This window comes from Neopsephotus bourkii, unplaced genomic scaffold, assembly GCF_033783945.1.
Source record: "Neopsephotus bourkii isolate Nb327-2 ecotype Australia unplaced genomic scaffold, CSIRO-AGI_Nbou_v1 NB_1780, whole genome shotgun sequence".
Taxonomy (NCBI): domain Eukaryota; kingdom Metazoa; phylum Chordata; class Aves; order Psittaciformes; family Psittacidae; genus Neopsephotus; species Neopsephotus bourkii.
In genome coordinates this window covers 7,574,894-7,591,728 of record NW_026902254.1, presented here as the reverse complement: position 1 = coordinate 7,591,728, position 16,835 = coordinate 7,574,894, and the positions used below count along the sequence as shown (strand labels likewise).

The 16,835-nt window shown below is 37.4% G+C and overlaps 1 protein-coding gene across 4 annotated transcripts in view; it reads right to left on the bottom strand.

Annotated features, from left to right (window-relative positions):
* Positions 1-16,835, bottom strand: part of STIM2 (stromal interaction molecule 2) — a 62,342-nt gene that overhangs the window by 1,424 nt on the left and 44,083 nt on the right. For all 4 annotated transcript variants that reach the window (XM_061379959.1, XM_061379962.1, XM_061379963.1 and 1 more), the window contains 9 exons: positions 14,262-14,376; positions 7,518-7,629; positions 6,736-6,851; positions 5,686-5,863; positions 4,604-4,781; positions 3,847-4,014; positions 3,598-3,698; positions 3,111-3,349; positions 60-261 (listed from right to left, as the gene is read on the bottom strand). In XM_061379959.1, coding sequence (XP_061235943.1) covers positions 60-261; positions 3,111-3,349; positions 3,598-3,698; positions 3,847-4,014; positions 4,604-4,781; positions 5,686-5,863; positions 6,736-6,851; positions 7,518-7,629; positions 14,262-14,376 — 1,409 coding nt within the window. The remainder of the gene's footprint in view (positions 1-59; positions 262-3,110; positions 3,350-3,597; positions 3,699-3,846; positions 4,015-4,603; positions 4,782-5,685; positions 5,864-6,735; positions 6,852-7,517; positions 7,630-14,261; positions 14,377-16,835) is intronic.

Here is a 16,835-nt window from a genome sequence, read left to right as displayed (position 1 = left end):
AACTGTTACTCTCAAATAATCCTATCAGATTTCCAAGTGCTATTTGCTAATCTCCATACCATTGTTTATCAGCAGAGAAGTAAATGGCTTCCTCCTCATCTTCAGTTCGATAAATAGCTGGACAACTTGACACAGAAAGGATGTCAGGGTCAGGGGAGTGCAAAGCATGCTGAGACTGTGGAGATGATGACACAACATTGCGTCTTGATCGACACAAGCTGCTGCTTCTTGCCAGTGTGCCCGGAGGTTTTACAATGGACCCTGAGGCAAAGACAAAGCAAACCAAAACCCTCCAAGTGACATTAAAGAAAGACTGGCATCACCTTATATGTTCTACAGTTAGATGAAGCTCTAACTAAGATGCAACTGCAGCAGTTTGTGCGTGCCAAATGTTACTCCGACCATGTGCACTGAAGCTCTGGCTCACTATGCTCTCTTGAGAACAAAGAAAAATTCTAATAAAACTTCCAACCCTTTATAACCTAAAAATAGCAGTGCTGAAATCAGTATATTACACAATATCCTGTATTTTAATTGCGTGGCAATTTGGAGCTTAAAAGAATATGTAAAGGTTTTGCAATGTAGATACACTTAACCAAACAGCCATGAAATAGGTTGCATTAGCTGAAAGTTACATTAGATGCAGAAGATCAGTTTCATTCACGTAACATCATATAAAATATAGAATTCAACCTCATTTTTAGCTCAAGATTTTCCTTTTTGGTAACACTTTCTTTTGCCAGACTAACTATGAAGTTCTGGAAACAAAAATACTAAGAATGAGTGGGAACAGCAACTCAAGACTTGATCAGGAAAGTTTCTAACAGGAAGTGACAAACTAAAATGTTCTTAATCCAATTCCTCCTTGAAAATATTATTAGGCAGCAAAACTTCTATGGAAATAAATCTACAGACCTGTTTTCAGGCTAGCTGTTATGAGCCTCAGGATTTCTCATACTTCTCCTCAAACTGTCCCACAGAATGCATTACTGCTTAGGTAAAACAGACCTACCCTGATGTTCAACATGCTTACCAAACACTAAAAAAAAAATTGAAAAGGTTATTTTTTGTAGACAAGGATGTCTAGCCTGACAAATTCATTTTGTTTGGAGATGCCAGTTTAGCATCAGGTAGATCACAGCTTCCCTTCCTGGACTCTCAGAAAAGGTCGGGCTGTCATTCTGGTTTAGTGCAGGAAATCAGAACTTTCACAAAACAGCTACTAGCTGCACCTTCACCAACACTTCGATTTTGTTTCCTACCCAGCTGAACAGAAAAGACAGGTTTAAAACTCCCAATATGACAGTTGTCATGTAACTTAAACTTCTGATTTGATTCTGATGTACTCCCTCACTGACCTAAAAAGCAGGGGGTCACAGGTCAAAAATAAGATTTGGTCATCACAAAAATATTCCCCAAAAAGCAAATGTGAACTGAGATAAAAGAGCAAGAACTCCTTTAGAAAACTTATACTACGTGTTGAGGTAAATCAGATGCCATCCTACTCACTCGTATTAAAAAAAGAACAAGATCATACCATCAGTGAATTTTGAAAGAAGTCACAAGCGTTTTGGTTCCTTGTAAGTGTATATACACAAAATTATGAAGGATTCAGCAATGAGAATTTAGCATCTAGAATTGTCTACTACAAATGAAACTCACTAGATTAAGAAATTAGCTGTATCCTAATCAATCAGCAGAAAAGTGGAAGTTTCACTATCACCTTCATGCATGATTTTGTTCCACTCTTGTACATTATTTCTTTATCCCCCTTTGTTCTTCATCTCAGGACTGATTAATCAGCTGTATTACTTCACACCATTTAAACCATCATCCCAATTACTGCAGCACAAAAGAAGCCTTTCTGACAGACTTCCAATTTTGTCAGTACTGAGATCCAATGACACTGGGGCAAGATAACAGGCCCAGATTAGGGCTTAGGTTTAGGTCCAAGAGACTGAAACAGTTGTGTTCATAGCTGACCTGTCTGCATGTTGCATTTTGCCTGAAGCTTCATGAGTGAGACAAGCCATTTTGCTTCTGTCCTTCCTCATGTGCATTTGTCGTTTTTGTCTAAAGGATGGGAATAACTTAGCAAACTAACCTACAATAATTTGACTCCTGTGGTTTCAACCAGAGATCATTCAATTTTAAGTAGTGTTGTAGGGGGATTAATGAACTTTTCATTGTAGCCTGTAGAAAGTTTGTTACATTCAGAAGAAAAACATGTGCTCCAGGCACAATAAATGAAGCCAGCAAAGTGGCAATCATTCTCCTTATGCTATTTTAAAATGTAGTTCTAATTTCTTCTGAGAATCACAGCCCTGGAAGAAAAATGTACACACATGACAAAGTTTTCTTCCCTACCCATTCCTCAGCTTGATATTTCTTGTTTAAATAGCTACATGGGAGCGCATCTTTTTTTATTTGCCTGTAGAGTCCAATTAATCAAAACTTCCATTAAACAGGCTCTTGTATTGATGTAATAACTCAAGATACAAGGGTGGTCTGAATCCCCCGTGTATATCCTTGGATCATAGTTTAACCAAAGCTGGATTTCCCTCTCTCCAGTACTTGGCCTCTCTGCCATGCACTCAAACAACCCACTGTATCCAAACACAACTATTCTGCCTGAAAGCTTCCCTTAGACAACAAGATTTTCTTCCAGCTACTAAAGATGTTTAAAAAGCTATGTAGCACGCAGCCTTTCTAGGGTGTGATCTCCATGGTAGCTCAAGGGACCCTAGACGAACTGCATCCTTTCCATATGAAAGAATAAGTGTGCTAACAGAAATTCAGCATTACTCATAAATTTTTGTCTAGGCAGCAATCCAAGCATGACAAGCAGACTTTCAAAACCTTACCTGGATTTGCCCCTCACTTCCCCACTGAAACAGAAAAAAGACTTTTTCTTCATGTTATCTTTATTGCAAACCCCAGTTTTCAGTTCATCTAAGTCCCAAAAGATGCATCTGAAATGCTAGATAGAATTCTGGTTCTTTTGGCTTTAATCCAATCCTGTATGAGTTCAGCACTCTTCTCCAACCTCCCTTCAAAATCCCATGCCTACACAACTTTTCCCCTTTATTTTTACCAAGCTCAGCACTTACCATAAAACTGTGAAACTATCGGAGGAGTATCTTCATCTAAATCATCAACTCCCCCTGCGATTGGGTAAGGAGGAATGGAAACTCGAGGCATAACTACCCAGCTGTGATCAGAGTAGAGAGAGGAGGTCAAGCTTGGTAGTCCAGAATTGTGTGCTATTTGAAAACCACAAATCTTCTCAATCTGTTGCCATCGATAAAGACGCTCTCGTAAACACGTTGTCAATTCAGAGAGTGCTTTCCTGAAGAAAAGCGCACATTAAAGTTACGTACACTGCTCTTAAAGATAAAGCAAAGCAACACAAGTACAGCCATTCCAGCATACCAGAACACCCAATTAGAATTGTCCAAATATTCGCACTTAAACATCTTTTAAACTGATTTACTTAAAAGCGCAAAACCACTTGGACACTAAATTCCGTAACCCCCTAAAAATTCCACTGTTATAGGAATAACCACAAAAGAATATGCATCCTGGTAGTACTCTTACTTTGCTTCAAGAATTTTATGGTCCACCTCATCCAGGGAGGAGCTATGTGCAACATGTAACGTTCCAAATACAGTGCTTCGCTTCTTTTTTATCTTTTCTGCCTGAAAAGCAAGATGAAATGCAATATAGACAGTTCGCAAACAACAACTCAAAGGAGAAAAAAATACCCAAATATTTATCTGAATAATTTGTATTTACCATCTCATATCTAGCAACAGATCAAGAAAAATCTTTAGCTAGGATTATTACCTCATCTTTGGCGATTGCCAATTGCATTTCTGCATGCTGTCTTTTGATATTGTAATACTGTACTTCAACTTCATGTGTTAATTGAAGCCACTTCTGCAATGCTTCTGGAACAGACCAATTACTTCTCAGCTCAAACTCCTTCTCAGCTTTTTTTAAAGCCATGCGAACCTGACAATCAAGAAGAAATAAAAGTGTCACCAAGAGTATCATTACAACTGACAGCAGAAGGAAGTGAAATATAAGCACCTGTATACCCACAGCAACATACTAAGGCTTTACAGAGCTTTGGTGTGTGCCAATTGCTGTCAAGAACGCAGATCTGGCATTTCTGAAATGCAGCATATGAATTTCCATATACTCCATTACACATAAGTATATTTTCTTCTATTATATATACTCCCTAATTTGGATCTTAAATATTTTTATAAGACAGCATTTTTATTCAGTGCAGTAAATCCAATCTATTGCTACTCAAGAGGAGTGAGACAAAGGTATCATAACTTATCTGTTAACAAGATAGAAAAAAAAGCTTTTGTACATATGTATTTTGTTCCACGAATTCAAGAATATTATGATAAGTTAATGTACAAAGTATGTCTTTTTAGGGTTTAAGGATTATTTTACTAGATAATGGCATGATTGCTATTTCCATTCAAATCTAGCATGAGACAAATGCTGCTTTAAACATTCCTAAGGATCTGTTAAAGCCAGGACCAATTTAAAGTCAACACTAAGATCATTAACATTTTGCAGATACCTGTACTAGTTCTTCCTCTGCATATTTGAGCCTGCTGAGCTCACATTCAGCTCCCTCCCTCAACTCCCTCAGGCGATGAGCTTCCCGTTTTGCATCATTGATCTCATCCATCATTTTGCGCTCCAGATTTTGCTTTTCCACAGCAACATTTCTATTCTCCTCTTGTGCTTTCTCAAGCCTTCACGATTGAACAAAAAATATGAGAAAATACACAGCATATTTGTTAAAAGTTGCAGTTCTCAGAAGAAAATGTCTCCAGCAACAGGGCAAGAGGCAATAGGCACAAACTAAAATACAAGAAGTCTGAGCATCAGGAAGCACTTTTTCATCATGGGTGTGACTGAGCATTGGCAACATGTTGCCCAGGGAGGTGGTATAGTCTCCATCCTTGGGCATATTCAAAAGCTGCCTGGACATGGTCCTGTGCAACTTGTTCTACATGATCCTGCTTGAGCAGGTAGGGTTGGACAAGATGACCTCCAGAAGTCCCTTCCATCCTCAACCAGCCTGTGATAATAAAGACTGTGCAAGCTTCATGCATCAACAGCAATTATATCAGACAAGATGACATCCATCTCAGACAAAATGACATCCATCTCAGACGAAACATTCAAACTTCTAAGTGAGCCTTCATTAAAGGTGTAATAAAATATAAAGTCTTTATAGACAACTGAGTTACAGTTGCACTACAGAAGACTATCAACTTTCACACACCAATATGCAACAGAAAGTAGAAAGTAATCAGTCCTAGGTCTGCTTCAATCTTAAGAGCTTAAAAGGAGGATAAATATTCTTATTTTCCATGTATCTAAGCATTCCAAAGTAAACTATAATTATACGAAAATAACAGTACATACTTCTAAATCTGCAGGTTAAAAAACCCTTATTCTCTACCTTCCTATGGCCTACTAAAATATCCAGGAGAAATTTCTATGCAAAACCCCATCACCACTGAAATCACAATTTCCATGCAAAATGAAGATGAGCAAGGCAGCTGAATGCAACTAATTTATGACTGCAAAGGATCTGTATTTGTATTTAGCCTCAAAACAAAAGAACAAATAAACATTAAGTTTTTATACCTTTCCTGCAAGTCAAGAAGGCTTTGCTCTGCTGTTTGGAGACTTTCTAAATCCTTCATCATTTTTGTGATATGTTCTCTTGAAGTCCTGTTCTGTGTAAATGCAAACCAGCAGCCTCCAAAACCAATAACTATAGAAACTGTTAATATAAAATCCTTCATCCAGTTGTGAGGGGGACCTGCACAGAAAACAACATGATTATTAGCTAATTCACTGATACAGACAACAGACTATGGACTTCCCCTCTGCCCCCTCCCTGAGCCTAAAAGTTGACAAAACTGATACTAAACAAAATCCTTTTTATCTCAGACCATCTCCAACCTTTCAAATGGATTCCAGAGCATTTTGCATACAGCATAATCAACTCTGCTCTAATACAATCGACTTAATCTATATAGCTCAGATCTGGTCTGACTTGCAAACTCATTCACTACTCTCTAAACTGACCAACAAACTCTGGAAAGGCTTCCTAGTTCAGGAATACCCAACATGCACACCACTGGTGATGTGGTATGGAAATGTCTGGATATGCTAAAAATGGATCAGATGTGAAAATGCTGCATTAAATTTAACTGCACTTGAGTTTAAGTCTGTACAAAAGACACTAGCATTGGATTTGCACTACCATCTCCTTTTTTAATTCCTTGGGTAAGGTCGTCCCCTCTCATTTCAGCATCCCAGCTTACACTGTCCAAGCTAATACAGAAGGGAATGCTACATTAGCTGCAAGTGTAATTTAAACATTAAAAGACTTTTAGAGTACACTTCTTGTGACACAAAAGCCAACATCGATCTGCCAAATGGCATTATACTAAAATTTCTACATAATCTCATACACAGAAATGAATCTTTGTCCTGATCCCAGCACCCTGATCATCTTTTCTAATTTACTGCCCAGTTCCACAAGGCATGCAAAGTGGCCTGTCAGTATATCCACAAAATAGACAAGCCGTCCTACCTATCAAGTGTCACTGAAAATTCTATCTGTTGAATTCTTACAAACAAGAGGTAAGACAAAAAAAAAACAAACATTAAAAAAAAAATACTAACGGGTGAGAGGTCCAAATAAAACAACATCCAGTGCTTTAAGCTGAAGCTTCTGTCTATGGCTCCGGTCAATTATTTTCAAGTGAGAGATCATGAAAGCATGTTCATTTACTGCTATCCTGTTAATGATAAGACAGAATGTTACCTATTCCAGAAGCTACCATCAAAACCAGTCTATGGAAAGAAATACATCAATAGCATTTCCCACAGTTATATAGGTTATAGTTCTGTAATTAGTGACAGATATAATACAATGACAACAGTGCTATTAAAAAAAAGCATATCAGCATATGGCAAAGGAAGAACAATAAATCATTTCCCTATTTCTGTCTTTCTGTAAGAATAAAACAAATCCATCTAGCATAGTTAGCAGTAAATGCATATTTGAAGACTTGTGACAACTCTCTAAAATACACACAATATTCAAATTTAGTAGTTATGCTCAAAGGGGGTTCTACAGGTAGTTTGAGGTATAACCATACAACAGATTGGAAATTGTTCAAAAGGAAGTTCACTACTGTACAGAATTGTGTCCATCGATAAAAGCTTCAACAGCAAGAAACAAAGCAAAAACAAAAGAAGCAGTGTTTATATTTTGAGTTATTTTGGCAGGAAAAAAATAAATAAAGAAAGCAGCCAACTTTTAAAAACTGCAAGGATGCTACTCTCCCCTTGCATTTGACTGTATCTTGTTTGACTTTAGGCTCACATAGTTGTTCCCACATAAAGACTAAAGCAGTAACCTACAGGGAATTAGTTGAAACTAATCCAGAAGAAACGTTCACCTGGGAAGTGTTGTTCCATTGACATTGCTATCTCTAAAATTCTTTTCATACTGGGGCAGTTCAACAAATTCCGACAGCCACTGAAGAGTGTCCTCTTGAGTCCAGTTATGAACTGGAAGAAAAAGTCAGATTAATTACCTTTAATTTTTGCGAAAATCAATAGCAAGACACAAGACAAGCAGTAGAAAAACAGGTTACAATGAGCAAGAGGGTTTAGCCAAATATAACTGCAGAAAAATTAGTATTCACATTCACCAAGGTGTTTCTGGCATTTTGCCTTTTTCATTATATGCTTCTCAGAGGAAGCTTAGGCAAACTATAAACAAAAAAAAGCACAGAACCAATACAAACATTTCTTTATTAAAAATTCCACACAATCATTAAGTGTTTTGCTTTAGTTTAAATCAGGACAGCATCTTGTGACTTCTATCTGCTTAAACTGATCTCAGCCCCAATCCTTTTGTCCATGTTACCCCTGCAGAACTAAACACATGTCAGCAGGTGCTGCAGCCATTTGAGGCAACATATCAAGATCTTTCCCAGGATGATGGCTGAAGAACTTGTTTTCATAAAAATCTCCATAGAGGCTCATGCCTACTAACCACAAAATGGAAGCAGACAAGAGAGGAAGAGAGAATATTGAAAGAAAATACTTTGACGAAATTTAAGAGGAAAACTGTTAAATCCCTCTCAAATATGCCCAGAACAGCTGCACTACATACAGTAACATCCCACTAAGAAAAAATATTTATGCGTTTATAGAATAATCAAAAGTTTTCCTGTATAACAGTGACAGTTAACATAAGCTTTCATAGCTACAGAAATCCTACACCACAGAAACACCAACCACGACCATGAAAACATTTTTGGCCCTTACAGGCCAGCTGCTACAGCTTACAGCTGCACACTGACAAAGTTGAAGGGAAGTTGTTCACTCCATTTACAAAGCCTGCAAAAGTCTGTCTGCACATGAAAGAAACCGACAGCCTCCTACTGGAGAGATGTGTCTTTTCATGAACAAATACATTTATTTAGTCTCCTCCCCCAAAACTATTTGCATATGACAATGCTGGGCAGGTATTTCTTGAGAAACCTTACCACGAGGACACATTCTTAGTTGTGGATTTTGACAATGACCCTTTAGAAAGAGCTGCTGAAAGTTTGACAGGCAAGCTGCAGGCAACAGAAAAATTTATGCGTTTAACTTCATATTTCAGTTTGCACTTCTAGGTCTCTTGTCTACACTACTGTAGCTGAAAAATTTAAACACTTCAAACTTTCATCATTCCCAGTAACAGAAGACAGAACACATTTCACAGAGCCATTAACAGCTTTAAAAAAAAAAAATCATAAACTCACAGTACAAAGCCCGCATATTCTATCTGTATGAATGGCTACATCTACTTCCTGGAATGCTGCCCCATTTCCTCCTCTTCTTTTGAGCCACAAACACTTTTCCAGGTATTGATCTTGCAACAGACTTCGTTTTGTCATATTACTTTAAGCTTAGATGCAAAATGTCTGGGGTATATTTGTAAGCAGTTCATTTTCATATTACAAAGATTCTTAACTGTTTTGTGAATAAGAAGCAATCAGATTTACAAGTCATTCTAAGCATCTCAAAATAGTGATAAGATCACCCAGAAAGATATCACCTTAATCACCTTGACTGCATTCCAGAAATAGGTTCATATACTGATCCAAAGCAAAAGCATTGTTTTGATGTGACATTAGGGGAAAGAAAAAAAAAAAACACAACCCACAACTCTTAAAACAGCTACTATACACTACAGATGTTATCACTGACAGTGCAGAACACACAATTTCAGAAGCCACACAACTCACTGAGTTTATAAATTGAGGGGCAGGGGAAAAGGAAGAAAAAAAAAAGTATTGAGAAGTGTCAGTTTGGCTGCTAAAAGTATTCTGTTGTCACTCTGTCAAAACTTATTTTTTTATCATTCAGTAGTAATTGTAGAAATGAGGTACATACTGAAGCTGTTTACCATAGGGCCAATCACATCTGTTCTACTACTTAGACTTGTGTAATGTTTTCTTCCCAGAATATCAAAGAAATCTCATTAAACTATTTGTATTTAGGAAAAAGCACTTTACTATTCATTATATATCACTGTATCAGATACCTCCTTTAGTACAGACACTGCAAAAAGGAGCAACTAAAGTCTATCACAAACTAGAATCGGAACTTTTGGTATATGCTTCGTCCTCTTACATGGCCACTCACCATTTAAGTGAAGCATAAGCAGTACAGCCAACTCTTCTGGGATTTCAGTCTGAATCTCTCCCCATGCATATATTTCACTAGAAATTCAGATTTACTGTGTAAAATAATTCTACACTAGCAGAATTCCAGTGTCAGTGCCCACAAACCCCCAACTTTTCCAGCTCAAACGGGATACTAAGCTACCATGTTCTCCCTTTCCTACAGCACCACAGTAGAGCATTGGGAGATTCATGTACATCAGTGAAAACACTCAGACTGTTTTGGGGTTTGTTTTTTGGTGGGTTTTTTTGTTAGTATCTTCTATATGCTATTTATTGGTAAGAAGTATTGCTTGACAATAAGAATGAAGACAGCATAACATGTTTATTCTACAACAGTACTGAGAAGCAAACCAGTCTTTCTTCAGTAGAAGTCTACTGAAACATGACAAAAGTGACACACACCAGGTGTACTGAAAAGCAAGCAGGGCAGTTGAAATTCATCTCAATCAGCACTGACAATTAGAATGTGCCAGCTCCTACTAATTAGCTGAGGTTGTAACTTTTCCTTATTTTAATCACCAGAAAATAACACAGTGCTTCAGTGGAGTAGCAACTGACAGTTACAGTAACTTAAAGCATATATCATTAGACAGCAATCATAACATCCTTCCCTCTCACACCTGTTTGGTAAATAGATATCTTGGGAGAGAGGATGTCAGCAACATGCCTTGGGCAGTCAAGTGTAGAAGCCACAGTGTTTACACCAGGGTGCAGCACTCAGTATCTAGACTTGCATAAGCTGTTTTCTGTTTCAGATTACAACTTTAGATTGACTTTTAGTTTGGTTGGTTTTGTCTTACTTTGGTGGGGTGTTTTTTTGGTTTGTTTCTTTGGGTTTTTGTTTTGTCTGGTTCATTGGTTTGGTTTTTAACTGCTCTAACAACAAGTCTGAGGGTGAAGACAGCAAAAGTAGCTTCAAACTTGCCCTACATGAATGTTGCTCCCTGCTAATCCATGTTAATGACCGACTAGAAGATCAGGCTATATTTTTTTCATGTTAAATTTATCATGCAGCACAGTGCTTCAGGGCAAGAAAGTCATGAAGAAAAACAAGGTTACAATGTCAGCCTCAGTACTCCTACGGCCTCCTACTCCCTTCAGAAATCAAATTACATTCAAAAAGCGTTTCACAGCAAGAAGTGGATAACTGCCATCTATTAGGCCTAAGTTGAGAATAGGCTGACCAGGCCACATAGAAAAACATGAGCTTGTTCTATATCAAGCACACAGAGGGATTCAAAAGTTAGTTCTGTTTTAGCAGGACTTCAGCAGCAACATAAACATGAAATATGGTGTCACCAGTAGGTTTTTAAACAGGATAAAAAAGCAAGAGAGGTGTTGCCCTAACTATCTTTACAACAGCTGAACATTACAACTCCTGTAGAAGAGCCTGTCATCAGTACTGTGCTGGTCCTGCTTGGAACAGCACACAGCATTATGTAATTCACTCTTAGCCAAGCCCTGGTTGCATGCATTTCCAGTCTCCGGATATTTAAAACCTGAGACAGCAACAATTAACAAAGTGCAAGGCAACCACACCTTAGTGGTATGCATTTTAGCCCCAGTTGCTGCAAGAACCAATTGTGCGCTCAATGCAACAGTTGATCACGCATACAAACATAAAGGCAAATATGCTATAATGTTAAAGAAAAATTACTTTTCAAGGCAGTTTACAAAAACTAGGTTTTGGTGGTACTCAGATAAGTCTGACAAACTTCTCATGAGCTCCAGGACTGACCACTGAAGTTTTACTTTGCTACAAAAATCAAATCCCAAGGGACAACACTACATCACCAAGAATGCAGCACCCTATCTATTCACCAAGACAGTTTGGAAAACTGCCCAGCTGCCTTTAGTGATAATATAGCTGCCCAGTGTTGATTTTACAGATCCCCTTAATATTGGGACTAAGTACCCACACACATCTCTTCAGACAGCAAATTCATATGATCTTAGCCTATTAGAGGGAAAAAAAAAAAGAAGGCAGACACCTTTAACACACAGAACTTTCAAAAATCATTGTAAAATAATGGTATTCAGATATTAAAACAAATGTTCACCTGTCCCCTTTGCTGCACTCACACCTATCACATCTTCAAGGCCCTTGTAGGCAAAAATAGAAAATTCACCTTTAACTTTAATCCAACAATAACTACTAAGCTTCGTACTTTAGAACAGCTGAAAGACTTTGTATATGTACAAGTACTGCTTAGACAGAAAAAGTCACAGCAAATTCTGTACATCAAGCATGTACTGACATTTACATTCAAAGGGCAGACACACAATAATAGAAGTCAGAGGACAGCTACACTATTTTCCTAGTTATTCCTCTATACAGAGTCTCTCTATATGAGACTAAAAAAATTCAGTGGTCATGGAAAGCACAAGTAACATGAGCTAGCTTAAACTGACAACCTTGCGTTGTACTGAAGGACCAACTGAAATTGTGTGGAAATACAATGGGCTAGATGCCGATTTAAACTATGATGCAATTCCTTCCATGCAAGTAAAACCAACAGCAGCCTTGAAATTCCTCTAATTTGCATCAATACAGACTATGCCTTAATTCTGCAGCAGATGGGGGTTACCAAAAACCTGCCCAGTGCCAGAAATATTAAAAAGCTGGGGTTTTTATTTATTTTATTAGATAATTTTTAAAGCTTTGAATGGAACCAGTTCTCAGGGTTCCAGTCACTGCATGATTTTCAAGCAATTACTCAAAAACAATTTGTTTTCCTTAATCCTAAAAGGCAACACCAAACAGCAATAGCAAACTTGCTATACCATAAACTGTATTTTCATTTTCTACCCTCAAATCTTACCTGCCTCACATCACCAATATCTTTAACAGCAAGCAACTTTAAGCAATTTGCCAAATACTTAAGACAAACGTCTACATAAAGCTATATGGAAAAAACTGACAATTCTGCTCAGCATAAACTAAGCAGCAATAGATCCAGAAGATGCTTCTGCATATGCACTAATGCTCACTGTCCAGGGTGAATTACAGCTTGTAATTCTCACAACATATACCCCAACAGACTACTTAAAGTTTCAAATTACTGATACAATCATTTACACTGCCTTCCACCCTCTTGTTTAGTGCTGTCAAATTACACCAGTACCATAAACTAGCAGCACTTAAACTAACAAACCAAAAATCCTAGAAACAGCTAGAAAAGAAAACCAGAATTTTCCATGTTACCTAATATTAAATGAAAGTAGTTTAGTATTTGAGGGGCTTCATGCTTTCTAACAGTCACCAGGTCACTGTTAGCACTGCTTGGTAGTCTCATTCTAAGAGCTTCCCTGTGGTGCAACTTCAGTTTCCTCAACAGCATGCACAGTAAGGCCATTATAAGAAGGCACAGTAAGACCAGACATTCGTCTCAAAATTTTGTGCGTCTTACTCACACTGCTCACTACATTCAAGAAGCCTGGAACAAAGACATACACAGTAGACAAATTAGATACTTCTGATATTGTTATAGCCTACATTTTTAAGAGGTACTCTAAGTTAGACAATTGTAGGGAAATAATTTTCTCTGATAATTTAGTTGCAATACTTTCATTGAACAAGATCTTCAGTAAGTATCTGCAGTATTTGAAGAGATAAGGATAGAAATCACTGGTTAAAATTTAGATATTTACAACAGAGCAAATACTTAACCAATGAGTTACTTCAGACTGCATTTAAATGACTTCCTACCTAAGATGACCCAGTGCAATGTTCCTAGTTTCATTTCTCCTTTGTTCCTACTTTTAGCTGTTTGACTTATACCAGATCTCTATATGCTACAATAAATTCTGGACCTCTGGAATTTTCTTTTTAGTAGCTACATCATGGACCATATTTGGCAGTGAACAGTGTACTGCACATTTACTAATGTCTTTTGATATTTGGAATATTTGGCTGTATTTACAGTTTTTCATTCAAATCAAATTGGGGGAGGGATGGTGGTGTTGGGTTATCAGTCCATTTTCCTATATTTCAAGTTTGAAAATATTTCCCAAAATGCTTTGACTAAGAATTCTAATTCTTTGTAGCCCACAGAACCACTACATCTAAACCGAAACCCACTTGATACAATATATCATTGGTGTTTTAAAATAGCTTGACTCCAACCCTAAGGCCTACTAAATTAAAAATGTGTTTATATGGAATTTAGTGCTTACAACAGTCACCTTCATAAATTACAACCTTGTACAGATGAGGGTGTAAGCTAGCTTAGTTTACTTACAGTACACACAGCACATCAAGAAAAAAATTAATACTAACTGGACCGAATGAGTATTTAAGTCAGGTTTACACAGATCTATAAGTAACAGTACCCAAACAGATTCATGAAGATGCTTTAAAAAGGCCATCCATTTACTACTCTAAACTGCTTGGTGGAAAAATTGTTGAATTATGTCTATTTCAATAACCACCAAAATCTTCAGCTATTCTTTACCTACCTTCAGATGTCTTCCAGCGTTTCCACAGATCCTCAATGGTGATATGCTTGTCTTCTCTGTGCAGGTGACTATGTTTATTAGAGGCATCCTTGTATTGCATATCTTCTCTTAAAAACTGAAGGAAAAGGAAAACATCTTAAATGCCAAAACAACAGCAAAACTACAAGGAAATCAGGCAGAGGAGAATCTTTAGGAGCTCTTCCCCATGCAAGCAGCACACAATTTGCATAAGTTGACCACATCAAAGACTCAGAAAGCAAGTTAAACACCCTTACGGAGATTCATTTTCACAATGATTAAATCCTAGAAAAACTAGCAATTACTAGTACACTACGTTTAACATTATTAGTGTGCCTTACATTTACAATGATTACAAGAGTGCCACACAAGTCATATTACATACTTCTCTATTCTCAAGATATATAACCAGCTTCACCTACTTGAAGACCATTTAAGATCTGAAAATGTACCAGTATAAAGGAGCAATACTTGAACCCTTCCATATCAGATAAAGCAACTGCTTGAGGTATGAAAGAAAAGTGGTGACTACATAGTAATAAAGTCTTTTGATTAGACAACAAAAATTTTACTTCTGTTTCGTCAAATTAAAAAACAGAAGTCCACCTTAGGGCAAATTTTCTTCTTGCTAACCATTCCTCAGTGTTTACACTCCTAGTGTAGAAGCATTAAACAGAGCTGTTTCATTCTTAGTAATTAATAGGAAGCCTATGTCAAAATACCACTTTTTGCCTTTCAGTAAAAAAAAGGAGAATGACAAAAAGGAATAGCCTGGAATCTTGTCACATATAGCAGTGTTGTATCAGTATTTCATAAGGCACTACAAACAGGATCTCCAAATACGGGGGGGGGGGGGGGGGGGGGGGAGGAGCATTGAACTGTAAAAACCCCATTTTGTTTTTATTTCATCCTGGCCTAGAAAAGTTGGAATCCTGGTTAGCAAACCACCTCTCATTAATAGTGGAAAACTACCATACATATCAGTCCCTAAAAGCACAGCATGAGCCATGTCTGTGGGTGGAGATCTTAGTATTAGTACCAGAAAGCTAACATGGGAGCTAAGTCACCTTCAACAGCAGACTACTTGCTTTCTTCATTTCCTGAAGATTAAAGTTGCTCAGACAGGAACAGCTATAGGCAGTCATGACACTAACTCAAAAACCAGCTTTTTATGTGGCTGGTCATTTGTCATCATCACCACTTCAAGCAGATGTGAAGAAGAAAGCCAAGCTAGTGATGCACTGCAGAAGACCCCCCACTTAAGATTTCGCTTTGCTTTATCTGCAAAGCATCCTGTACAGACCCCATTTCTAAAAAATCGAGGGACTTATATACTCAGAAAACTGAAAAGTAGTCAATTGTAAACCATAATATTAACTGTTAATAAAAGGAGGCAATGTATGTTAGCAGAAATATGTAAGAAAAGAAAACACAAATTCCCCTTATTAAAAACTTCAATTCTACTTGTAAGTAAAGGAACCTAAGCACATGGGAAGGGATTCAAGTTTCTCATCTAACTGCTAGACTTGGGATAAAGTAACCTAATCCAGTCAAAGTCCTATGTATCTTTTGGTTTCAGGTTGAATGCAAGCCCTCTCTCATTCATCTATCACTTCAAAACTTGTCAGACACTAGCTTTCTAAAGCCTTTTGATTCCTAAAATAGTTCCATTTAACCCATACAAATTGCATGGCACTTTTAACTCCTCTTCCCTACATATATGAGAGGCATAAATACAGGTATTTATAGATACACAGAGATACATATATACATGAGAAATACAGGAGCAATTTATGAAATATATGAAAACAAATGAAAATAGCAGCCTGTTAGAGCAATTACAGAACTGAAACACCATGGACGAGCAACTGTAAAAAAGTACAATAAGCACAGAAAAGGACTGACTACTGTAGCTATATTCAAATGTAAAAATACCTCTTGCATATTCCACCATCCAAGTATGAGCTCCAAGTACTTCCCCAATTAGTACAGCTACCATGAAGCTCACAATTTCCATAGCTAACAAGCAATCAAAGCTGGATTACCTTATTAGCTCCCACTTCATTTTTATTAAAGGCTAAATTGAAGAAAAGGAACTAAACAATAGGAAAACAAACAAACAAAAAAATCATCTTATTCACTAATGTCTCTAAAACTTTCCAGATTCAAGTACAGTCTCATGGCTGGACCAGCAGGAAAGAACTGATGTTTGCCCACCTCAACTTTTCCCTTCATGCTGCAAGTACCTACTGTCAACTACCATCCCCCACATGCCTTTTAGGAACAATGTACTAAAACAACAGTAAAAAATACATTATAGTGCCCTCCCTGTAAAAGCTATCTCATTTCATATAGGGGTTAAGGTACATGTTAACACTTTTCAGCTTTCTAGTGACTGGTGATGCACTGCCCTTGGAGACTTCAAATGTCAGGTGTGGACATTCGTTTTAAAAACAAACGTGGGCAATCAAGTTTCTGAAGAGGAACAGAATAAGATGTATACTACACTTCAAAGGTCTCAGCAGATTTTGCACCTCCTCTGCTAAAAGTTACTTC